The sequence below is a fragment of the Salvelinus fontinalis genome, chromosome 18 (assembly GCF_029448725.1).
Source record: "Salvelinus fontinalis isolate EN_2023a chromosome 18, ASM2944872v1, whole genome shotgun sequence".
Lineage (NCBI taxonomy): Eukaryota > Metazoa > Chordata > Actinopteri > Salmoniformes > Salmonidae > Salvelinus > Salvelinus fontinalis.
The window spans coordinates 30,073,519-30,100,197 of record NC_074682.1 but is presented as its reverse complement, the minus strand read 5'-3'; the positions used below and the strand labels follow the sequence as shown (position 1 = coordinate 30,100,197).

Sequence of the window (26,679 nt, the reverse complement as noted above, 5' to 3'; positions counted from 1 at the left end):
GTGTATATGTGTGTGTCACTCACAGGACAGGGGCACACCCTAGGAGCTCATAAACACAGGCACACTACGACACACCGTGGGGATTCAGCTCATAAACACAACCAACAATCAACAAGGTCCAAATCCCTTTGGTACCAATTGGAAATTGAAATGATGCGACAATAACACACAAAACATATACTGCATACGTTTTGAACATTATTGTCCAATTGAATTATACAAAGTTTTTGTAGTTTCTCAAAAATAATCTATTCTCTGCTAATACCATGGAGTGACCTGTTATTCTGTGGATCACCATTACATTCACATTATGTGTATTTCTCTGCCAACTAGCTATCTGTATTCTAACACCTTCCAATGTGGACAGTCATATCCATTATTACTAGTGATTCAATCAGTGATTCAATCAACAAAGAAGCATAGGTCTACTGGTTCCCCTGCTTATTGACTGGGCAATGGCCTCAAAGACAAAGCGGTGAGCTCCCAATCCATATGAGGATTGTGCTTCCATTGATACAGTATGTATTCCTTAAAATATATAGTACAGTATGCCCATGGATGTAATAATGTAGGACAGGGGTATTCAACTCTTACCCTATGAGGTCCAGAGCATGCTGGTTTTCTGTTCTACCTAATAATTGCACCCACCTGGTGTCTCAGGTCTAAATCAGTCCCTGATTAGAGGGGAACAATGAAAAAAAGCAGTGGCTTCACAGTCAAGAGTTGAATTTGACGGATGTAGGGTGTCCAATCAAAAACGCATCTTTGACCTATGGGAAAAATAAATGTTTAAAATTGTCTTTCTGTTTAAAGTTTATAGAAGTTTTTTCCCTTGTAGGATGGCCAAAATTAAGCGGACTAAATGAATGGAGCCTAGAGAGAAAAAAAGGGTCAAAAATCTGGAAAATAGCGTCAGCTAGGCTGGATACTGTGCGAGAATAAAGGCTAACTGACAGGCTGAGCGTTGAACTTGTCATCCTTCTCGAATCTGGAAGACATAAAACAACAGAGATTGATATCGTTTTTGAGACACGACATGTAGGCTTATGGTAGAGAAATTAAAATTAATCTCTGGCACCAGCTCTGGTGGACATTCCTGCAGTCAGCATGCCAATTGCACATGCCAAATTCCCTCCAAACTTGAGACATCTGCGGCATTGTGTTGTGTAACAAAACTGCACATTTTAGACTGGTCTTTTATTGTCCACAGCACAAAGTGCACCTGTGTACCAATCACGCAGTAAAAAAAATGTGTGCACAAAATTAGAGAAAAATAAGATTTTTGTGCATATGGAACATTTCTGGGATCTTTAATTTCAGTTCATGAAACCAACATGTTCATATTTTTGTTCAGTGTAGCTTTTTGCAACCCATGGAAACAACTTTGCAGACTACCACCACAACATGTAAAATCCCCAAAAGTCGCTGTGAGAAAGCTGCACTGCTCCTCAACATAGCTCGGTGCTTATTATCGGATGTATTAGGTCACGAAATCAGACTTTTAGGATATAATGTTAATGATATTTTAGAGAGAGACCCCACTGAACTATTCAGAACATGAAGAATCATATTTGTCTTGGTAAAATGCATTTTATAATATAAGGAAGTGAAATTATCACCACCAAAGCTGGCTCACTGCAGGGACAACAAGCATTACAGAACACATGACGAGAGACAGAGAGTGAGAGACAGTGAGAGAAAGTGCATGAGCATGTTCATTTTCACCCACTCTGGGCAGAGTGGGTGGACACCCCAAATAATGTTCTCTACTTGTACAGTACTAGGTATAGCCCAGTGGAGGGTGTGTGTGTGTGTGTGTGTGTCTAAGGCAGGGATCTCTAACCCTGTTCTTGGAGAGCTACCCTAATCTAGTGCACCTGGCTGATTAAGCTGAATCAGGTTAGTTACAACTGGGGTTGGAGGAAAAATCTACAGGAGGGTAGCTCTCCAGGAACAGGGATGGAGAGCCCTGGTCTAGGGCCTACTGTAGTGTACCTGTGATGTCGGTCCCTCTGTCCTCCTCAGAGTCATTGTCTCCCAGCAGCCTCCTGTCCGGGTCCTGACGGACCTCTGGTACATAGAAATCTCCCTGGCGAGCCAGAGGACTCATGTAGTGGATCAAGTCATCTCTGTAGATCTCCAGGCATGGGTGTGCACACAACTTCCTCTCCTGGGGGGAGAGCGGGAGGGGTGAGTGGGGGGGGGGGAGAGAGAGAAGGAGAGGGAGGCAACAAACAAAGGTGAGAAACAAGGGAGCTTACATTACACAGGATTATACAAGTCATGGGAAATGGGGGCCTAGCTGCACGGACACACGCTAGCACAAACACACACACTTATGTATGGTGGTATATAATTTTTTATTTTTTATTTCACCTTTATTTAACCAGGTAGGCAAGTTGAGAGCAAGTTCTCATTTACAATTGCGACCTGGACAAGATAAAGCAAAGCAGTTCGACACATACAACAACAGAGTTACACATGGAGTAAAACAAACATACAGTCAACAATACAGTAGAAAAATAAGTCTATATACAATGTGAGCAAGTGAGGTGAGATAAGGGAGGTGAAGGCAAAAAAATTATATATATATATATATATAAATAAAAAGGCCATGGTGGTGAAGTAAATTCAATATAGCAAGTAAAACACTGGAATGGTAGAAATAATGGGGTGCAAAGGAGCTAAATAAATCAATAAATACAGTAGGGAAAGAGGTAGTTTGGGATAAATTATAGATGGGCTATGTACAGGTGCAGTAATCTGTGAGGTGCTCTGACAGCTGGTGCTTAAAGCTAGTGAGGGAGATAAGTGATTCCAGTTTCCGAGATTTTTGTAGTTCGTTCCAGTCATTGGCAGCAGAGCACTGGAAGGAGAGGCGGCCAAAGGAAGAATTGGTTTTGGGGGTGTCCAGAGAGATATACCTGCTGGAGCGCGTGCTACAGGGGGGTGCTGCTATGGTCACCAATGAGCTGAGATAAGGGGGGACTTTACCTAGCAGGGTCTTGTAGATGACCTGGAGCCAGTGGGTTTGGCGACGAGTTTGAAGCGAGGGCCAGCCAACGAGAGCGTACAGGTCGCAGTGGTGGGTAGTATATGGGGCTTTGGTGACAAAACGGATGGCACTGTGATAGACTGCATCCAATTTATTGAGTAGGGTATTGGAGGCTATTTTGTAAATGACATCACCGAAGTCGATGATTGGTAGGATGGTCAGTTTTACAAGGGTATGTTTGGCAGCATGAGTGAAGGACGCTTTGTTGCGGAATAGGAAGCCAATTCTAGATTTAACTTTGGATTGGAGATGTTTGATTTGAGTCTGGAAAGAGTTTACAGTCTAACCAGACATCTAGGTATTTGTAGTTGTCCACATATTCTTAGTCAGAGCCGTCCAGAGTAGTGATGTTGGACAGGCGGGCAGGTGCAGGCAGCGATCGGTTGAATAGCATGCATTTAGTTTTACTTGTATTTAAGAGCAATTGGAGGCCACAGAAGGAGAGTTGTATGGCATTGAAGCTCACCTGGAGGGTTGTTAACACAGTGTCCAAAGAAGGGCCAGAAGTATACAGAATGGTGTCGTCTGCGTGGAGGTGGATCAGAGACTCACCAGCAGCAAGAACGACATCATTGATGTATACAGAGAAGAGAGTCGGTCCAAGAATTGAACCCTGTGGTACCCCCATAGAGACTGCCAGAGGCCCGGACAACAGACCCTCCGATTTGACACACTGAACTCTATCAGAGAAGTAGTTGGTGAACCAGGCAATGCAATCATTTGAGAAACCAAGGCTGTTGAGTCTGCCGATGAGGATGTGGTGATTGACAGAGTCGAAAGCCTTGGCCAGGTCAATGAATACAGCTGCACAGTATTGTTTCTTATCGATGGCGGTTAAGATATCGTTTAGGACCTTGAGCGTGGCTGAGGTGCACCCATGACCAGCTCTGAAACCAGATTGCATGGCGGAGAAGGTATGGTGGGATTCGAAATGGTCGGTAATCTGTTTGATGACTTGGCTTTCTAAGACCTTAGAAAGGCAGGGTAGGATAGATATAGGTCTGTAGCAGTTTGGGTCAAGAGTGTCCCCCCCTTTGAAAAGGGGGATGACCGCAGCTGCTTTCCAATCTTTGGGAATCTCAGACGACACGAAAGAGAGGTTGAACAGGCTAGTAATAGGGGTGGCAACAATTTCAGCAGATAATTTTAGAAAGGGTCCAGATTATCTAGCCCGGCTGATTTGTAGGGATCCAGATTTTGCAGCTCTTTCAGAACATCAGCTGACTGGATTTGGGAGAAGGAGAAATGGGGTAGGCTTGGGCGAGTAGCTGTGGGGGGTGCAGTGCTGTTGACCGGGGTAGGGGTAGCCAGGTGGAAAGCATGGCCAGCCGTAGAAAAATGCTTATTGAAATTCTCAATTATTGTGGATTTATCGGTGGTGACAGTGTTTCCTATCTTCAGTGCAGTGGGCAGCTGGGAGGAGGTGTTCTTATTCTCCATGGACTTTACAGTGGAATTTGTATTGCAGGAAGCACATTTCTGCTTGAAAAAGCTAGCCTTGGCTTTTCTAACTGCCTGTGTATATTGGTTTCTAGCTTCCCTGAAAAGTTGCTTATCACGGGGGCTGTTCGATGCTAATGCAGAACGCCATAGGATGTTTTTTGGTTGGTTAAGGGCGGTCAGGTCTGGAGAGAACCAAGGGCTATATCTGTTCCGGGTTCTACATTTCTTGAATGGGGCATGCTTATTTAAGATGGTGAGGAAGCCATTCTTCAAAAATAACCAGGCATCCTCGACTGACGGGATGAGATCAATATCTTTCCAGGATACCCCGGCCAGGTCGATTAGAAAGGCCTGCTCGCTGAAGTGTTTCAGGGAGCGTTTGACCGCTGACCCATTACGGATGCAGGCAATGAGGCAGTGATCGCTGAGATCTTGGTTGAAAACAGCAGAGGTGTATTTAGAGGGCAAGTTGGTTAGGATGATATCTATGAGGGTGCCCGTGTTTACGGCTTTGGGGTGGTACCGGGTAGGTTCATTGATCATTTGTGTGAGATTGAGGGCATCAAGCTTAGATTGTAGGATGGCTGGGGTGTTAAGCATGTTCCAGTTTAGGTCGCCTAGCAGCACGAGCTCTGAAGATAGATGGGGGGCAATCAGTTCACATATGGTGTCCAGAGTACAGCTGGGGGCAGAGGGTGGTCTATAGCAGGCGGCAACGGTGAGAGACTTGTTTTTAGAGAGGTGGATTTTCAAATTGTTTGGGAACAGACCTGGATAGTATGACAGAATTCTGCAGGCTATCTTTGCAGTAGATTACAACACCGCCCCCTTTGGCCGTTCTATCTTGTCTGAAAATGTTGTAGTTAGGGATGAAAATTTCAGAATTTTTGGTGGTCTTCCTAAGCCAGGATTCAAACACGGCTAGAACATCCGGGTTGGCAGAGTGTACTAAAGCAGTGAATAAAACAAACTTAGGGAGGAGGCTTCTAATGTTAACATGCATGAAACCAAGGCTATTACGGTTACAGAAGTCATCAAAAGAGAGCGCCTGGGGAATAGGAGTGGAGCTAGGCACTGCAGGGCCTGGATTCACCTCTACATTACCAGAGGAACAGAGGAGGAGTAGGATAAGGGTACGGCTAAAAGCTATGAGAATTGGTCGTCTAGAACGTCTAGAACAGAGAGTAAAAGGAAGTTTCTGGGGTGATAAAATAGTTTCAAGGTATAATGTACAGACAAAGGTATGGTAGGATGTGAATACAGTGGAGGTAAACCTAGGTATTGAGTGATGATGAGAGAGATATTGTCTCTAGAAACATCATTGAAACCAGGTGATGTCATCGCATGTGTGGGTGGTGGAACTGAAAGGTTGGATAAGGTATAGTGAGCAGGGCTGGAGGCTCTACAGTGAAATAAGCCAATAAACACTAACCAGAACAGCAATGGACAAGGCATATTGAAATATATGATCCTTATGATTCAAGTGATCATAAGGGTCTAGTGAGTAGAGGTTGGTTGGGGACACGGCGATTCAGACAGCTAGCCGGGCCATCGGTAGCAAGCTAGCATAGGAAGGAGGTCTGTTTTTAGCCACCTCATGCGTTTCCGTCGGTAGATTAGTGGGGTTCCGTGTGGTAGAGGGGATCAATCCAATTGGCAAAATAGGTATAGTCATAGTGACCCAAGAAAAAATTGTCTGATAGACCTATTCAGATAGCAGCCGATAAGACAGCTAACGATTAGCGGGCCGCAGATGGGCATTCAGGTAACGTCGCGACGGAGGGGCCAGTTGGATAACTCCCTCGGGCAGATAACGTCGGTAGTCCAGTCGTGAAGACCCGGTGGAGCTCCGCATTGGCAGTAAAACGGGTCCGGATAGGTGATTGTAGCCCAGGAGTGGCTGATGGAACTCTTCAGCTGGCTAGCTCCGGAATAATTGCTCCGGGATCGACGTAAGGCAATAGACACACGGGTAGCAGCTAGCTAGCTAGCTGCGAAATACAGGTGTAAATGTCCAGAGCTTGCGGTTGAAATCCGGGGATATGGAGAAAAATAGGTCCGGTATGTTATGGTCTGAGTCGCGTTGTACAAAAGTTGCGATAGATTTTCGAGCTAAAGGAATAACTGATGACCACAAACCGTGGTTAGCTGAAATACTAACGTTAGCCAGTAAACTGGCTAGCTTCTGGTTAGCTTCTGGCTAGCTTCTATTGTGGATTTCAGATTTGAGGTAAATAATACTTTAAAAAATATATATTGGTGAGGCGGGTTGCAGGAAAGTGTTTTGAAGTTGAGTTTTTGGAAAGTAAAATATATAAAAGATATGCGAAGAAAGGTGTAAAATATATATATATATATATATATATATATATATATATATATATATATATATATATATATATATATATATATATATATATATATATATATATACGGGACACGACAAGACGAGGACAAAAAGACGTCTGACTGCTATGCCATCTTGGACGATATGCATGTGGTAAATGTGGTATTGTAGATATGAAGTGGTGTAATAATGTTATAATGTACTGGTTTATTTTTGTCTTAATTCGTTTGGACCCAAGGAAGAGTAGCACACACACACACTTCCTGTCGAGGGTGGACTTAACGGGGCTGAGGCCCGTCTTGTCCTATCAGTAAGATGGCTACATTGTGGCGCATCGCTCTAGGAAACCGAAACACAGAAAACAAACATACTGAGGTACTATAGTTGCTCCTAATATTAACGCATTTCCAATAAAATGTCATGACAACTTTAACAACAACTGGACAAAGACAGTGTATACATGTACAGTATGTATTCTCTGTAGACACACAGTGGGGTCTGAAATGATTGACACCCTCGATAAAGATGAGTAATAATGACTGTATAAAATAAATAATACAAATACTAAGCTATATTGTATGCAAACAAATTGGATAAATTATATGTTATACCAATACAACAGTTCAGAGAAAGATTTTGTTTCACATGTAATACTTTTTGTCTCAAAGGTAGGCGTCAAAATGATTGACACCTCTTATAAATAAAGTAGTCAAAGGTTTAGTCCTATCTGACATGAGTTGGAGGCTGAAGGACACATGACCTCTATAGTAACTGCTATGTTGAGTTACTTTAATCCATTTTTCTAGTAATGCCAGTGTACATAAAACCGTTAATAACAGACAAGGCTTTGAAGGTCTAGTCACATGCAGTGAGCCTAATAAAAATGGATGATGCCTGAAGTGTGTGTGTCTGTACTATATGTGCATACGTATGCGTATGTGTGCCCAATGCCCGCTTGTGGATGTGTGTTTGTGTGAATGTGTGTGTGTTCATGTGTGTGTGTGTGCGTACGTTCATATGCTTTTAGATAAATGTACCAATTGGAGAATGATCAGGCTGATGTACAAGAGAGACTGGCAATAAGTCACTACTTAATATCAGAGCTGGGAAACTGAGTCGTCCTCTGTCCCTCCTCCCCCCTACACCATGGCTTTGATCCTCTGCTCTGTCTTTAATGTATGAATAACCTATCTGGCTTTAACCAGGCAGGCAGGTATGCAGAATGAAAGCCCTGTATGTTGTTCGTCCTCTATACTCTTCCCCCTTTCCTGTCCTCTATACTCTTCCCCCTCTCCTGTCCTCTATACTCTTCCCCCTCTCCTGTCCTCTATACTCTTCCCCCTCTCCTGTCCCCTAGAAGAGAAGTGGAGGGGAGATCCCCTGCTTGTTAACTTTTAATGCACACAATTTTCTTATTCTGCTCACACAAGCCAGACCGGGCAGATGGCTGCCGTTTTTACTTTGCATGCACGGTCAACAATCATACATTGGCATGGCATCTTCGCTCACACACACACCCACACACCCAGGCCCACCCGATGGGCCCGTGGAGGGGGGCTCCTTAAAAAACACCTACACTACACAATCTCATCTTTCTGCCCAACGGTCTTTCAGCCTACGTACTGTAGTGACAACAGCAAGGTTCCCCCTCTCTTCATAGTTGCCAGAGCCCTCCAACGGTCAGTAATTAAATTAACCTATTAAATATTTATGTATTTTCTCTTCAAAAACATCAGAATACCTCTGTTTTGTGGGGGATTATGACAGGAACTCTCTCTCTCACACACATACATACACAGTTTGTGAGATTTGAAAGGTGTCACGTGTCAGTTCTGTCCAGTTTCAAACATGTTTTCCTTGAAAAGGAAAGGATATCTTCATCAGTTCAGGTGGGATTCATCAGATCAGGTGGGATTCATCAGATCAGGTGGGATTCATCAGATCAGGTGGGATTCATCAGTTCAGGTGGGATTCATCAGTTCAGGTGGGATTCATCAGTTCAGGTGGGATTCATCAGTTCAAGTGGGATTCATCAGTTCAGGTGGGATTCATCAGATCAGGTGGGATTCATCAGTTCAGGTGGGATTCATCAGTTCAGGTGGGATTCATCAGATCAGGTGGTATTCTCAGTTCAGGTGGGATTCATCAGATCAGGTGGGATTCATCAGATCAGGTGGGAATCATCAGTTCAGGTGGGATTCATCAGTTCAGGTGGGATTCATCAGTTCAGGTGGGATTCATCAGTTCAGGTGGGATTCATCAGTTCAGGTGGGATTCATCAGTTCAGGTGGGATTCATCAGATCAGGTGGGATTCATCAGTTCAGGTGGGATTCATCAGTTCAGGTGGGATTCATCAGTTCAGGTGGGATTCATCAGTTCAGGTGGGATTCATCAGATCAGGTGGGATTCATCAGATCAGGTGGGAATCATCAGTTCAGGTGGGATTCATCAGTTCAGGTGGGATTCATCAGTTCAGGTGGGATTCATCAGATCAGGTGGGATTCATCAGATCAGGTGGGATTCATCAGTTCAGGTGGGATTCATCAGTTCAGGTGGCATGCATTGAAACGCATGTCCTTACCATGGCTTTCTTTGGCAAAATGACTCAGAATTAAAGGACTTGTTAAAATAATCAATTGTACACACCATATTAAGGTGGGACGTTCAGTGTATGACAAGAAAAAAATAGCAGGTCTATTTTGCTCAACGAGATTGTGGGAACATGGCGGCTCTCAATCCCGATTTAAAAAAAACAACAGTATTTGTCAATATATGAGCTGTTGGCAGCTGCATAGGCTATTCTCGTTGTGTGTAGCAACATAATATTAACGTTTTATCCACAAGTCTCTGTCATCACCATTGTAATCTACGTGGAAACCAAAATGTTCCCAAACTTGAGATATACCAGAATTGGAGGATCCTCCATCATTGTATTAATCAGCCTAGTGTTTTTATTTTGTATTTTTAATTTTTTTAAATAAAATATACACACACACACACACACACACACACACACACACACACACACACACACACACACACACACACACACACACACACATATATATGCATACACATATGCAGTTGAAGTCGGAAGTTTACATACACCTTAGCCAAATACATTTAAACTCAGTTTTTCACAATTCCTGACATTTAATCATAGTAAGAATCCCTGTCTTAGTTCAGTTAGGATCACCACTTTATTTTAAGAATGTGAAATGTCAGAATAATACTAGAGAGAATTATTTATTTCAGCTTTTATTTCTTTCATCACATTCCCAGTGGGTCAGAAGTTTAAATACACTCAATTAGTATTTGGTAGCATTCACCTTTTAGCAGGACAATAACCTAAAATACAAGGCCAAAAGTTGCTTACACAGCAGACAGTGAATGTTACTGAGTGACAATTTTGACCTAAATATGCTTTAAAAGACATGGAAATGGTTGTCTAGCAATGATCAACAACCAAATTGACAGAGCTTGAAGAATGTTAAGAATTACAGTGCATTCGGAAAGTATTCAGACCCCTTCCCTTTCCACATTTTGTTACGTTACAGCCTTATTCTAAAATGGATTAAATAAATAAAACATCTCATCCATCTACACACAATACCTCATAATGACAAAGCAAAAACAGGTTTTAGAAATGTTTGCAAATGTATAACATTTTTAAAACTGTAATATCTTATCTGGCTGTTAGCCAGCCTGCCAGCTTAGTGGAGTCTGCCACTAGCATAGTCAGTGTAGTCAGCTCAGCTATCCCCATTGAGACTGTGTCTGTGCCTCGACCTAGCGTGGGCAAAACTAAACATGGCGGTGTTCGCCTTAGCAATCTCACCAGGATAAAGACCTCCTCCATTCCTGCCATTATTGAAAGAGATCATGATACCTCACATCTCAAAATAGGGCTACTTAATGTTAGATCCCTCACTTCAATGGCAGTTATAGTCAATTAACTAATCACTGATCATAATCTTGATGTGATTGGCCTGACTGAAACATGGCTTAAGCCTGATGAATTTACTGTGTTAAATGAGGCCTCACCTCCTGGTTACACTAGTGACCATATCCCCCTTGCATCCCGCAAAGGCGGAGGTGTTGCTAACATTTACGATAGCAAATTTCAATTTACAAAAAAAAAAATGACGTTTTCGTCTTTTGAGCTTCTAGTCATGAAATCTATGCAGCCTACTCAATCACTTTTTATAGCAACTATTTACAGGCCTCCTGGGCCATATACAGCGTTCCTCACTGAGTTCCCTGAATTCCTATCGGACCTTGTAGTCATAGCAGATAATATTCAAATTTTTGGTGATTTTAATATTGATATGGAAGTCCACAGACCCACTCCAAAAGGCTTTTGGAGCCATCATCGACTCAGTGGGTTTTGTCCAACATGTCTCTGGACCTACTCACTGCCACAGTCATACTCTGGACCTAGTTTTGTCCCATGGAATAAATATTATAGATCTTAATGTTTTTCCTCATAATCCTGGACTATTGGACCACCATTTTATTACGTCTGCAATCGCAACAAATTATCTGCTCAGACCCCAACCAAGGAGCATAAGTCGTGCTATAAATTCTCAGACAACTCAAAGATTCCTTGATGCCCTTCCAGACTCCTTCTGCCTACCCAAGGACGTCAGAGGACAAAAATCAGTTAACCACCTAACTGAGGAACTCAATTTAACCTTGCGCAATACCCTAGATGCAGTTGCACCCCTAAAAACTAAAAACATTTGTCATAAGAAACTAGCTCCCTGGTATACAGAAAATACCCGAGCTCTGAAGCAAGCTTCCAGAAAATTGTAACGGAAATGGCGCCACACCAAACTGGAGGTCTTCCGACTAGCTTGGAAAGACAGTACCGTGCAGTATCGAAGAGCCCTCACTGCTGCTCGATCATCCTACTTTTCCAACTTAATTGAGGAAAATAAGAACAATCCAAAATTTATTTTTGATACTGTTGCAAAGCTAACTAAAAAGCAGCATTCCCCAAGTGAGGATGGCTTTCACTTCAGCAGTAATAAATTCATGAACTTCTTTGAGGAAAAGATCATGATCATCATTAGAAAGCAAATTACGGACTCCCCTTTAAATCTGCGTATTCCTCCAAAGCTCAGCTGTCCTGAGTCTGCACAACTCTGCCAGGACCTCGGATCAAGAGAGACACTTAAGTGTTTTAGTACTATATCTCTTGACACAATGATGAAAATAATCATGGCCTCTAAACCTTCAAGCTGCATACTGGATCCTATTCCAACTAAACTCCTGAAAGAGCTGCTTCATGTGCTTGGCTCTCCTATGTTGAACATAATAAACGTCTCTCTATCCACCGGATGTGTACCAAACTCACTAAAAGTGGCAGTAATAAAGCCTCTATTGAAAAAGCCAAACCTTGACCCAGAAAATATAAAAAACTATCGGCCTATATTGAATCTTCCATTCCTCTCAAAGATTTTAGAAAAAGCTGTTGCGCAGCAACTCACTGCCTTCCTGAAGACAAACAATGTATACGAAATGCTTCAGTCTGGTTTTAGACCCCATCATAGCACTGAGACTGCACTTGTGAAGGTGGTAAATGACCTTTTAATGGCATCAGACCGAGGCTCTGCATCTGTCCTCATGCTACTAGACCTTAGTGCTGCCTTTGATACCATCGATCACCACATTCTTTTGGAGAGACTGGAAACCCAAATTGGTCTACACGGACAAGTTCTAGCCTGGTTTAGATCTTATCTGTCGGAAAGATATCAGTTTGTCTCTGTGAATGGTTTGTCCTCTGACAAATCAACTGTACATTTCGGTGTTCCTCAAGGTTCCGTTTTAGGACCACTATTGTTTTCACTATATATTTTACCTCTTGGGGATGTTATTCGAAAACATAATGTTAACTTTCACTGCTATGAGGATGACACACAGCTGTACATTTCAATGAAACATGGTGAAGCCCCAAAATTGCCCTCGCTAGAAGCCTGTGTTTCAGACATAAGGAAGTGGATGGATGCAAAATTTCTACTTTTAAACTCGGACAAAACAGAGATGCTTGTTCTAGGTCCCAAGAAACAAAGAGATCTTCTGTTAAATCTGACAATTAATCTTGATGGTTGTAAAGTTGTCTCAAATAAAACTGTGAAGGACCTCGGCGTTACTCTGGACCCTGATCTCGGTTTGGACGAACATATCAAGACTGTTTCAAGGACAGCTTTTTTCCATCTACGTAACATTGCAAAAATCAGATATTTTCTGTCCAAAAATGATGCAGAACTATTAATCCATGCTTTTGTTACTTCTAGGTTAAACTACTGCAATGCTTTACTTTCCGGCTACCCGGATAAAGCACTAAATAAACTTCAGTTAGTGCTAAATACGGCTGCTAGAATCCTGACTAGAACCAAGAAATTTGATCATATTACTCCAGTGCTAGCTTCCCTACACTGGCTTCCTGTTAAGGCAAGGGCTGATTTCAAGGTTTTACTGCTAACCTACAAAGCATTACATGAGCTTGCTCCAACCTATCTTTCCAATTTGGTCCTGCCGTACATACCTACACGTACGCTACGGTCACAAGACGCAGGCCTCCTAATTGTCCCTAGAATTTCTAAGCAAACAGCTGGAGGCAGGGCTTTCTCCTATAGATCTCCATTTTTATGGAATGGTCTGCCTACCCATGTGAGAGAGGCAGACTCGGTCTCAACTTTAAGTCTTTACTGAAGACTCATCTCTTCAGTGCGTCCTATGATTGAGTTTAGTCTGGCCCAGGAGTGTGAAGGTGAACGGAAAGGCTCTGGAGCAATGAACCGCCCTTGCTGTCTCTGCCCGGCCGGTTCTCCTCTCTCCACTGGGATTCTCGGCCTCTAACCCTATTACAGGGGCTGAGTCACTGGCCTACTGGTGCTTTTTCATGCTGTCCCGAGAAGGGGGGCGTCACAGTTACTGACGTCATCTTCCTGTCTGGGTTGGCGCCCCCCCGTGGGTTGTGCCGTGGCAGAGATCTTTGTGGGCTATACTCAGCCTTGTCTCAGGATGGTAAGTTGGTGGATGAAGATATCCCTCTATTGGTGTGTAGGCTGTGCTTTGGCAAAGTGGGTGGGGTTATATCCTTCCGGTTCGGCCCTGTCTGGGGGTATCATCGGATGGGGCCACAGTGTCTCCTGACCCCTCCTGTCTCAGCCTCCAGTATTTATGCTGCAGTAGTTTGTGTCGGGGGGCTAGGGTCGGTTTGTTATATCTGGAGTACTTCTCCTGTCTTATCCGGTGTCCTGTGTGAATTTAAGTATGCTCTCTCTAATTCTCTCTTTCTTTCTCTCTCTCGGAGGACCTGAGCCCTAGGACCATGCCTCAGGACTACCTGGCATGATGACTCCTTGCTGTCCCCAGTCCACCTGGCCGTGCTGCTGCTCCAGTTTCAACTGTTCTGCCTGCGGCTATGGAACCCTGACCTGTTCACCGGACGTGCTACCTGTCCCAGACCTGCTGTTTTCAACTCTCTAGAGACCGCAGGAGCGGTAGAGATACTCTTAATGATCGGCTATAAAAAGCCAACTGACATTTACTCCTGAGGTGCTGACTTGCTGCACCCTCGACAACTACTGTGATTATTGTTATTTGACCATGCTGGTCATCTATGAACATTTGAACATCTTGGCCAAGTTCTGTTATAATCTCCACCCGACACAGCCAGAAGAGGACTGGACACCCCTCATAGCCTGGTTCCTCTCTAGGTTTCTTCCTAGGTTTTGGCCTTTCTAGGGAGTTTTTCCTAGCCACCGTGCTTCTACACCTGCATTGCTTGCTGTTTGGGGTTTTAGGCTGGGTTTCTGTACAGCACTTTGAGATATTAGCTGATGTACGAAGGGCTATATAAAATAAACTTGATTTGATTCAGACCCGTTGCTATGAGACTCGAAATTGAGTTCAGGTACGTCCTGTTTCCATTGATCATCCTTGAGATGTTTCTATAACTTGATTGGAGTTCACCTGTGGTAAATTCAATTGATTGGACATGAATTAGAAAGGCACACACCTGTCTATATAAGGTCCCACAGTTGACAGTGTACGTCAGAGCAAAAACCAAGCCAGAAGGTCAAATGAATTGTCCGTAGAGCTCCAAGACAGGATTGTGTCAAGGCACAGATCTAGGGAAGTGTACCAAAACATTTCTACAGCATTGAAGGTCCCCAATAACACAGTGGCCTCCATCATTCTTAAATGGAAGAAGTTTGGAACCACCAAGACTCTTCCTAGAGCTAACCGCCAGGCCAAACTGAGCAATCGGGGGAGGAGGGCCTTGGTCAGGGAGGTTCCTCTGTGGAGATGGGAGAACCATCCAGAAGGACAACCATCTCTGTAGCACTCCACCAATCAGGCCTTTATGGTAGTGGCCAGATGAAAGCCCCGCCACTCAGTAAAAGGCACATGAGAGCCCACTTAGAGTTTTCCAAAAGGCACCCAAACCATGAGAAACAAGCTTTTCTGGGCTGATGAAACCAATATTGAACTCTTGGGCCTGAATGCCAAGCGCCACGTCTGGAGGAAACCTGGCAACATCCCTACAGTGAAGCATGGTGGTGGAAGCATCATGCTGTGGGGATGTTTTTCAGTGGCAAGGACTGGGAGACTAATCAGGATCGAGGGAAAGATGAACGGAGCAAAGTACAGAGAGATCCTTGATGAAAACCTGCTCCAGAATACTCAGGACCTCAGACTGGGGCGAAGGTTCACCTTCCAACAGGACAAAGACCCTAAGCACACAGCCAAGAAAACGCAGGGGTGGCTTCGGGACAAGTCTCTGAATATCCTTGAGTAGCCCAGCCAGAGCCCGGACTTGAACCCGATCGAACATCTCTGGAGAGACCTGAAAATAGCTGTGCAGCGATGCTCCCCATCCAACCTGAGAGAGCTTGAGAGGATCTGCAATGAAGAATAGGAAAAACTCCCCAGATACAGGTGTGTAAGCTTGTAGGGTCATACCCAAGAAGACTCGGGGCTGTAATCGCTGCCAAAGGTGTTTTATCAAAGTACTGAGTAGAGAGTCTGAATACTTACTGTATGTAAATGTGATATTTCAGTTCTTCATTTTTACTAGAGATCCTGGTTCGAGTCCAGGCTCTGTTGCAGCCGGGCCGCGACCGGGAGACTCATGGGGCGGCGCACAATTGGCCCAGTTTTGTCCGGGTTAGGGGCGGGTTTGGCCAGCAGGGATGTCCTTATCCCATCGTGCTCTAGTGACTCCTGTGGCGGGCCCGAGCACATGCACACTGACACGGTCGCCAGGTGTACGGTGTTTCCTCCGACACATTGCTGTGGCTGGCTTCCGGGTTAAGTGGGCCGGCAGGTAGCCTAGTGGTTAGAGCGTTGGGCCAGTAACCAAAAGGTTGCTAGATCGAAACCCCGAGCTGACAAGGTAAAAATCTGTCGTTCTGCCCCTGAACAAGGCAGAACACTGTTCCTAGGCCGTCATTGTAAATAAGAATTTGTTCTTAACTGACATGCCTAGTTAAATAAAGGTTAAATAATTATATATATATATTTTTAAGCGGGTATTGTGTAAAGAAGCAGTGTGGTTTGGTTGGGTTGTGTTTTGGAGGACACACGGCCCTCTCCCGAGTCCGTACGGGAGTTGCAGCGATGAGACAAGACTGTAACTACCAATTGGATGCCACAAAATTGGGTGAGAAAAAGGGGTAATACATTTTTTTTTTTTTATTAAAAAAAGACACCCAGAAAGGCTCACAGCTGTAATCGAGGTGAAAGATTATTCTAACATGTGAATACTTATTTACCATCCAGATATCCCCAAAAATGTCATGATATTATTCAAATAATTTTACTATTTAAAATGCCCACCCCTACAGACAAAGCGATCCAACTTCTCCTTCGGTATGTTTATTATCCATGGTACCCATGGCCAAGGCAATTTGTCAAGCGAAGGAAATAACACCAATTTCCCTCAAATCTAATGATCTCATTATACACAGACCATATTTGACTATATCTGGACAATGCATCTCAATGTCTCCCAAACGTATTGAAGATCATAGATCAATTTTGCTTAAACGGTGAAGAGGGGGAGAGACATGGGAGAGGGGGGATAAAGACAACGACTAAAACTTAATGCTAATGCTCCCTGAATCAATTAGCATTAACAGACAGGTTACCCTCTACAGTGTGCATGGCACTGTGTAATTGCCTATTATTCTGTCCGAGAACAAAAAAAGTCTCAGAATATGAGATAATAATATATGGTCATTAAAAGATTAACCTGTGAAGTTTCACAGTTGCACTAATTCAAGTTAAAGTCGTTAAGGAATAGAGGTGGAGAAGAAAGAAGGAAAGGAAGAGGAGAGGGTTAACTGTTAGGGAAGGGGTGTGAACGGTGAGTGGTTAGTCCTGGTCTGTCTCCAGGGGGTTTGTCATCGTGACTGAGTGTAGATCAACAGCTGCTGCAGGTATACAGCTATTTCAGCCTCATCCCTAAATCCCCCACAGAGAATACACAGCCTCAGGCTCTGATCCTCCGCAGGTACACACAGATATTACCAAGAGGTAGGTTTGCACACACACACACTTATTACTAAGAGGTAGGTTTACACTAGAGGTCGACCGAATATGATTTTTCAACACCGATACCGATTATTGGAGGACCAAAAGAGGCCGATACCGATTAATCAACTTATAAAAGAATTTAAAAAACTTTTTATTTTTAGTAATGACAATTACAACAATACTGAATGAACACTTATTTTAACTTAATATAATACATCAATAAAATCAATTTAGCCTCAAATAATGAAACATGTTCAATTTGGTTTAAATAATGCAAAAACAAAGTGTTGGAGAAGGTAAAAGTGCAATATGTGCAATGTAAGAAAGCTAACGTTTAAGTTCCTTGCTCAGAACATATGAAAGCTGGTGGTTCCTTTTAACATATTCAATATTCCCAGGTAAGAAGTTTTAGGTCGTAGTTATTATAGGAATTATAGGACTATTTCTCTCTATACCATTTGTATTTCATTAACCTTTGACTATTGGATGTTCTTATAGGCACTTTAGTATTGCCAGTGTAACAGTATAGCTTCCATCCCTCTCCTCGCTCCTACCTGGGCTCGAACCAGGAACACAACGACAACAGCCACCCTCGAAGCAGCGTTACCCATGCAGAGCAAGGGGAATAACTACTCCAAGTCTCAGAGCGAGTGACGTTTGAAACACTATTAGCGCGCACCCCACTAACTAGCTAGCCATTTCACATCGGTTACACCAGCCTAATCTCGGGAGTTGATAGGCTTGAACCACAGCAAAGAGCTTCTGGCAAAACGCAGGAAAGTGCTGTTTGAATGAATGCTTACGAGCCTCAGTCAGACTGCTCTATCAAATCATAGACTTAGTTATAACATAATAACACACAGAAATATGAGCCTTAGGTCATTAATATGGTCGAATCCGGAAACTATCATCTCGAAAACAAGACGTTTATTCTTTCAGTGAAATACGGAACTGTTACGTATTTTATCTAACGGGTGGCATCCATAAGTGTAAATATTCCTGTTACATTGCACAACCTTCAATGTTGTCATAATCACGTAAAATTCTGGCAAATTAGACGGCCCAAACTGTTGCATTTACACTGACTCTGCGTGCAATGAACGCAAGAGAAGTGACACAATTTCACCTGGTTCATATTGTCTGCTAACCTGGATTTCTTTTAGCTAAATATGCAGGTTTAAAAATATATACTTCTGTGTATTGATTTTAAGAAAGGGCACTGATGTTTATGGTTAGGTACACGTTGGAGCAACGATACGCACCGCATCGATTATATGCAACGCAGAACACGCTAGATAAACTAGTAATATCATCAACCATGTGTAGTTAACTTCTTGTCAATAGGAGGGCGCTGTTTTCACTTTGGAAAAAATCGTGCCCAAATTAAATGGCCTTGTACTCTATTCTAGATCATACAATATGCATATTACTATTGGATAGAAAACACTCTGAAGTTTCTAAAACTGTTTGAATTATATCTGTGAGTAAAACAGAACTCATTTGGCAGCAAACTTCCATATAGGAAGTGAAAAATCTGAAAAACGAGGCTCTGTTTCAGGGCCTACCTATTCAACTGGCTTTTATTTATCGATATGTATGCACTTCATACGCCTTCCACTAGATGTCAACAGGCAGTGGAAGGTTGAATGGGGTGTCTAGCTTGATCTGAGGTCGAATAAGAGCTTTTGGAGTGACAGGTCCGGTATTTTCTTTGTCTTCGACGGCGCACGGGGGAGCTCGACATTGTCTTCTGAAAAGCGTTCGGTATACACGGCGAATATCTCCGGCTCTGATTTTATTTGATACATATAATAAAAACATCAAAGTAGTTTTTTTCAACCAAGTTTTATCAGTTTATTCAACATTCATTGGGACTTTTGGAGTTTTCCGTTCTTTGCGCCAAGAGAGGATGGGAATGTTATCAACCTTGGCTAGCATTGCGGCACGAATTCGACAGAAGAAATGGACATTCTAAAACCAAACAACGATTTATTCTGGAAATAGGACTCCTTGTACAACATTCTGATGGAAGCTCAGCAAAAGTAAGAAAACATTTATGATGTTATTTCATATTTCTGTGTAATATGTTGATGCCTATTCTCCCCCGTGTTGGTGAGCGCTGTCTCACAATAACCCAAGCTGTATGTTGTGGTAAAGTTATTTAAAAAAATTTAACACAGCGGTTGCATTAAGAACCAGTGTATCTTTCATTTGCCATACAACAAGTATTTTTATGTAAAGTTTATGATGAGTTCTTTGGTCAGATTAGGTGAGTGTCCAAAATATCTCCGGACATTCTGGGGAAATGTTGCTACGTATTCACAATGTATAACCACGATTTGCAGCTCTAAATATGCACATTTTCGAACAAAACATAAATGTATTGTATAACATGATGTTATAAGACTGTCATCTGATGAAGTTGTCCAAAGGTTAGTGATTCATTTTATATCTATTGCTGGTTTTTGCGAAAGCTACCTTTGCTGTGAATAAATGCCGTTGTGTGTTTGGCTATTGTGGTAAGCTAATATAATTCTATAGTGTTTTCACTGTAAAACACTTAAAAAAATCGGAAATATTGGCTGGATTCACAAGATGTTTCTTTCATTTGCTGTACACCATGTATTTTTCATAAATGTTTTATGATGAGTATTTATGTATTTCACGTTGCTCTCTGTAATTATTCTGGCTGCTTTGGTGCTATTTTTGATGGTGGCTGCAATGTAAAACTGATTTATACCTCAAATATGCACATTTTCGAACAAAACAAATGTATTGTATAACATGTTAAGACTGTCATCTGATGAAGTTGTTCAAGGTAATTGATTAATTTTATCTCTATTTTGTCAGTTTTGTGAAAGCTACCTATGCGGTGGAAACATGGTGAAAATATGCGGTTGTGTGTTTGGCTATTGTGGTTAGCTAATAGAAATACATAGTGTTTTCGCTGTAAAACATTTAAAAAATCGGAAATGATGGCTGGAATCACAAGATGTTTATCTTTCATTTGCTGTATTGGACTTGTGATTTCATGAAAATTATATTATATGATATCCCTGTCCCGTTAGGCTATGCTAGTCAGCTTTTTTGATGAGGAGGATGATGAAGTAGAGGTTAACTTGTGATTATGATTGATTGATCGTTTTTTATAAGATACTTTTAATGCTAGCTAGAAACTTACCTTGGCTTCTATTTGCGTAACAGGCAGGCTCATTTGCGTAACAGGCAGGCTCCTCGTCGAGTGCAGTGTAATCAGGTGGTTAGAGCATTGGACTAGTTAACTGTAAGGTTGCAAGATTGAATCCCCCGAGCTGACAAGGTAAAAATCTGTCATTCTGCCCCTGAACAAGGCAGTTAACCCACCGTTCCTAGGCCATAATTGAAAATAAGAATGTGTTCTTAACTGACTTGCCTAGTTAAATAAAGATTAAATAAAGGTGTAAAAAAAAATCGTCCAAATCGGGGGGTTTGTTATGAAAATTTGAAATCCGCCCTAATTAAATCGGCCATTCCGATTAATCGGTCGACCTCTAGTTTACACACACATATTACTAAGAGGTAGGCCTACACACACATATTACTAAGAGGTAGGCCTACACACACATATTACTAACAGGTAGGCCTACACACACATATTACTAAGAGGTAGGCCTACACACACATATTACTAAGAGGTAGGCCTACACACACATATTACTAAGAGGTAGGCCTACACACACATATTACTAAGAGGTAGGCCTACACACACATATTACTAAGAGGTAGGCCTACACACACATATTACTAAGAGGTAGGCCTACACACACATATTACTAAGAGGTAGGCCTACACACACATATTACTAACAGGTAGGCCTACATACACATATTACTAAGAGGTAGGCCTACACACACATATTACTAAGAGGTAGGCCTACACACACATATTACTAAGAGGTAGGCCTACACACACATATTACTAAGAGGTAGGCCTACACACACATATTACTAAGAGGTAGACCTACACACACATATTACTAAGAGGTAGGCCTACACACACATATTACTAAGAGGTAGGCCTACACACACATATTACTAAGAGGTAGGCCTACACACACATATTACTAAGAGGTAGGCCTACACACACATATTACTAAGAGGTAGGCCTACACACACATATTACTAACTGGTAGGCCTACATACACATATTACTAAGAGGTAGGCCTACACACACATATTACTAACAGGTAGGCCTACACACACATTACTAACAGGTAGGCCTACACACACATATTACTAACAGGTAGGCCTACACACACATATTACTAACAGGTAGGCCTACACACACATATTACTAAGAGGTAGGCCTACATACACATATTACTAAGAGGTAGGCCTACATACACATATTACTAAGAGGTAGGCCTACACACACATATTACTAAGAGGTAGGCCTACATACACATATTACTAAGATGTAGACCTACACACACATATTACTAAGAGGTAGGCCTACATACACATATTACTAAGATGTAGGCCTACACACACATTACTAAGAGGTAGGCCTACATACACATATTACTAACAGGTAGACCTACACACACATATTACTAACAGGTAGGCAATACACACACATATTACTAACAGGTAGGCCCACACACACACATATTACTAACAGGTAGGCCTACATACACATATTACTAACAGGTAGGCCTACACACACATATTACTAACAGGTAGGCCTACACACACATATTACTAAGAGGTAGGCCTACATACACATATTACTAACAGGTAGGCCTACACACACATATTACTAACAGGTAGGCCTACACATACATATTACTAACAGGTAGGCCTACACACACATATTACTAAGAGGTAGGCCTACACACACAGTTGAGAGAAGAGATGTTTCTGAGAGAGAGGGAGAGGATGGAGGACAGGCTAGATAGATGATAAGGATGGCGCAGCAGCATCCTCCCTCTCCTCCTCTCCTTTCCAGGTTCCTAGTCTGGGGCAGAACAGCTGCCTAGAGAAAGAACATATATACCAGTTCAGTATATACCAACTGTAAAATCGGTTTACACTCAGCTGCACTCATTGGGAGAATTTAGCAGACCCCTAGCACCCATAGTACTGCGTCACACAGAGGAGACAGAGATTGAGTCTATAGATCCTTCTGCTAAATGTTCCAAGATGATTGGGCAGCAAATCTAAACGCACTCTTACCAGACTCCATTCTTGTGTTTGGGACATTATATAAAATACAGTTCAGCCCTCCTTGTCATGGACAAAGTATTTAATTTACAGGTTTGTGACACTTGGCCGGTTCCTGTGGTCTAATGGCTGTAATCTGTGGGATTACGGGGCACTGGGGGCAGACACAGTCTGAGACCGGAGATTATGGGGCAGACCACTCAAACTGAGATAGGGGTATAGGCAAGTGTCAAGTGGTGACAGGTCTCTGTCTCTCCTTCTCTCACCCTGTTGCTGCTATTCATCATTATCCCCACTCCCCCATCTCACTCTTCCTCTCTTCATTTAACAGCCTCTTATACCCAGCTACGTTCAGCCATGCCAAATGCACAAGAAGGCAACAGGAGTGTGTTTAGAGGTAGGCCTACACACACATATTACTAAGAGGTAGGCCTACACACACATATTACTAAGAGGTAGGCCTACACACACATATTACTAAGAGGTAGGCCTACACACACATATTACTAAGAGGTAGGCCTACACACACATATTACTAAGAGGTAGGCCTACACACACATATTACTAAGAGGTAGGCCTACACACACATATTACTAAGAGGTAGGCCTACACACACATATTACTAAGAGGTAGGCCTACATACACATATTACTAAGATGTAGGCCTACACACACAAATTACTAAGAGGTAGGCCTACACACACATATTACTAAGAGGTAGGCCTACACACACATTACTAAGAGGTAGGCCTACATACACATATTACTAACAGGTAGGCCTACACACACATATTACTAACAGGTAGGCCTACACATACATATTACTAACAGGTAGGCCTACACACACATATTACTAACAGGTAGGCCTACACACACATATTACTAACAGGTAGGCCTACACACACATTACTAACAGGTAGGCCTACACACACATATTACTAAGAGGTAGGCCTACACACACATATTACTAAGAGGTAGGCCTACACACACATATTACTAAGAGGTAGGCCTACACACACATATTACTAACGGGTAGGCCTACACACACATATTACTAAGAGGTAGGCCTACACACACATATTACTAAGAGGTAGGCCTACACACACATATTACTAAGAGGTAGGCCTACACACACATATTACTACGCATACGCCAGCAGCATACCACCCTGCATACCACTGCTGGCTTGCTTCTGAAGCTAAGCAGGGTTGGTCCTGGTCAGTCCCTGGATGGGAGACAAGATGCTGCTGGAAGTGGTGTTGGAGGGCCAGTAGGAGGCACTCTTTCCTCTGGTCTAAAAAATATCCCAATGCCCCAGGGCACTGATTGGGGACACTGCCCTGTGTAGGGTGCCGTCTTTCGGATGGGACGTTAAACGGGTGTCCTGACTCTCTGAGGTCATTAAAGATCCCATGGCACTTATCGTAAGAGTAGGGGTGTTAACCCCGGTGTCCTGGCTAAATTCCCAATCTGGCCCTCAAACCATCATGGTCACCTAATAATCCCCAGTTTACAATTGGCTCATTCATCCCCCTCCTCTCCCCTGTAACTATTCCCCAGGTCGTTGCTGCAAATGAGAACGTGTTCTCAGTCAACTTACCTGGTAAAATAACGGTAAAATAAAATAAAAAATAAACTAAGAGGTAGGCCTACATACACATATTACTAAGAGGTAGGCCTACACACACATATTACTAAGAGGTAGGCCTACACACACATATTACTAAAAGGTAGACCTACACATACAGTAAGGATGTGACCAACTACTAGATGGAGTGAAGGTACGCTAATTTAGTGATAATCAAGTATGATCTCCATGATGACCCATAAGATAAGATGAGAACGTTAAATGCCATGGAAAACTCCCAGTGGACTCTCAGTCACATGGGGGGGTGGGTGGATTGGGGGGGGGGGACAGAGGCAGTTGAGAGAAGAGATGTTTCTGAGAGAGAGGGAGAGGATGGAGGACAGGCTAGATAGATGATAAGGATGGCGCAGCAGCATCCTCCCTCTCCTCCTCTCCTTTCCAGGTTCCTAGTCTGGGGCAGAACAGCTGCCTAGAGAAAGAACATATATACCAGTTCAGTATATACCAACTGTAAAATCGGTTTACACTCAGCTGCACTCATTGGGAGAATTTAGCAGACCCCTAGCACCCATAGTACTGCGTCACACAGAGGAGACAGAGATTGAGTCTATAGATCCTTCTGCTAAATGTTCCAAGATGATTGGGCAGCAAATCTAAACGCACTCTTACCAGACTCCATTCTTGTGTTTGGGACATTATATAAAATACAGTTCAGCCCTCCTTGTCATGGACAAAGTATTTAATTTACAGGTTTGTGACACTTGGCCGGTTCCTGTGGTCTAATGGCTGTAATCTGTGGGATTACGGGGCACTGGGGGCAGACACAGTCTGAGACCGGAGATTATGGGGCAGACCACTCAAACTGAGATAGGGGTATAGGCAAGTGTCAAGTGGTGACAGGTCTCTGTCTCTCCTTCTCTCACCCTGTTGCTGCTATTCATCATTATCCCCACTCCCCCATCTCACTCTTCCTCTCTTCATTTAACAGCCTCTTATACCCAGCTACGTTCAGCCATGCCAAATGCACAAGAAGGCAACAGGAGTGTGTTTAGAAGTCACTGATCTGAGTAACAACAGTACAGTGAAGATTCTTTATGTCTCCTATTTTCTTTAGCTAAATCACAGGGCCTTGTGCGAACTTGAACTGGAAGCCCCCACCTCCGCCTCATCCCACCCTGTAGTTGGACTCACTCATACTTGACTGGCTCCAAATTGCATTATGAATTGCTTTTCTGACAAATCCCTCGAGGACACTAGATAAAATCCCACGAATGTGGATTTCTTTCTATCTCAAAGAAGTGGCTTAGCAGGTTTGGCCACTTTGTCCAGCTATAGTATAGAAACGAGGCCACCTGAAACGTATTACACATATCAAACTAAAACGATTTGCCGCTAACCTTTTTACGCATTTTCTTTATATCAGAAAGGTATTGCCGGTAACAAAGCCTCTACTTTTATTTCCACCAACTGAGGTAGTCATGAATGCCTAATTTGAAAAAAAAAAAAAAAAAAAAACAATGCCTCAGTATAAACGTCCCCTTTCTTCTTACCGGCTTTGGCACGCATTAAATCATGAACATTGTAATGTCCTTGTCATTATTTTTTTATTTAACCAGGTGGGCCAGTTGAGAAGTTCTCATTTACAACTGCAACCTGGCCAAGATAAAGCAAAGCAGTGCGACAAAAACAACACAGAGTTACACATAAACAAACATACAGTCAATAACACAAAAGAAAAATAGAAAGATCTATGTACAGTGTGTGCAAATGTAGAAGAGTAGGGAGGTGGGCAATACATAGGCCATAGAGGCGAAAATAATAACAATTTAGCATTAACACTGGAGTGATAGATGTGCAGATGATGATGTGCAAGTAGAGATACTGGGATGCAAAAGAGCAAGAGGGTAGGTAATAATATGGGGATGAAGTAGTCAGGTGTGCTATTTACAGATTGGCTGTGTACAGGTACAGTGATCGGTAAGCTGCTCAGACAGCTGATGCTTAAAGTTAGAGAAGGAGATAAGACTCCAGCTTCAGAGATTGTTGCAATTTGTTCCAGTCATTGGCAGCAGAGAACTGGAAGGAAAGGCGGCCAAAGGAAGTGTTGGCATTGGGGATGACCAGTGCAATATACCTGCTGGAGCGCGTGCTACGGGGGGGTGCTGCTATGGTGACCAGTGAGCTGAGATAAGGCGGTGCTTTACCTAGCAAAGACTTGTAGATGACCTGGAGCCAGTGGGTTTGGCGACGGATATGTAGTGAGGGCCAGCCAACGAGAGCATACAGGTCGCAGTAGTGGGTATTATATGGGACTTTGGTGATAAAACGGACGGCACTGACGGCACATGCAGTTTGCTGAGTAAAGTGTTAGGGGCTATTTTGTAAATGACATCGCCAAAGTCAGGGATCGGTAGCATAGTCAGTTTTACGAGGGTATGTTTGGGGACATGAGTGAAGGAGGCTTTGTTGCGAAATAGGATGCCAATTCTAGATT

At 42.8% G+C, this 26,679-nt stretch overlaps 1 protein-coding gene across 1 annotated transcript in view; it reads right to left on the bottom strand.

Moving 5' to 3' along the window:
- LOC129815263 (testis-expressed protein 264 homolog) overlaps positions 1–26,679 on the bottom strand; it is an 88,229-nt gene that overhangs the window by 9,550 nt on the left and 52,000 nt on the right. The window contains exon 3 of the mRNA XM_055868901.1: positions 1,996–2,170. Within this exon, the coding sequence (XP_055724876.1) occupies positions 1,996–2,170 (175 nt within the window). The remainder of the gene's footprint in view (positions 1–1,995; positions 2,171–26,679) is intronic.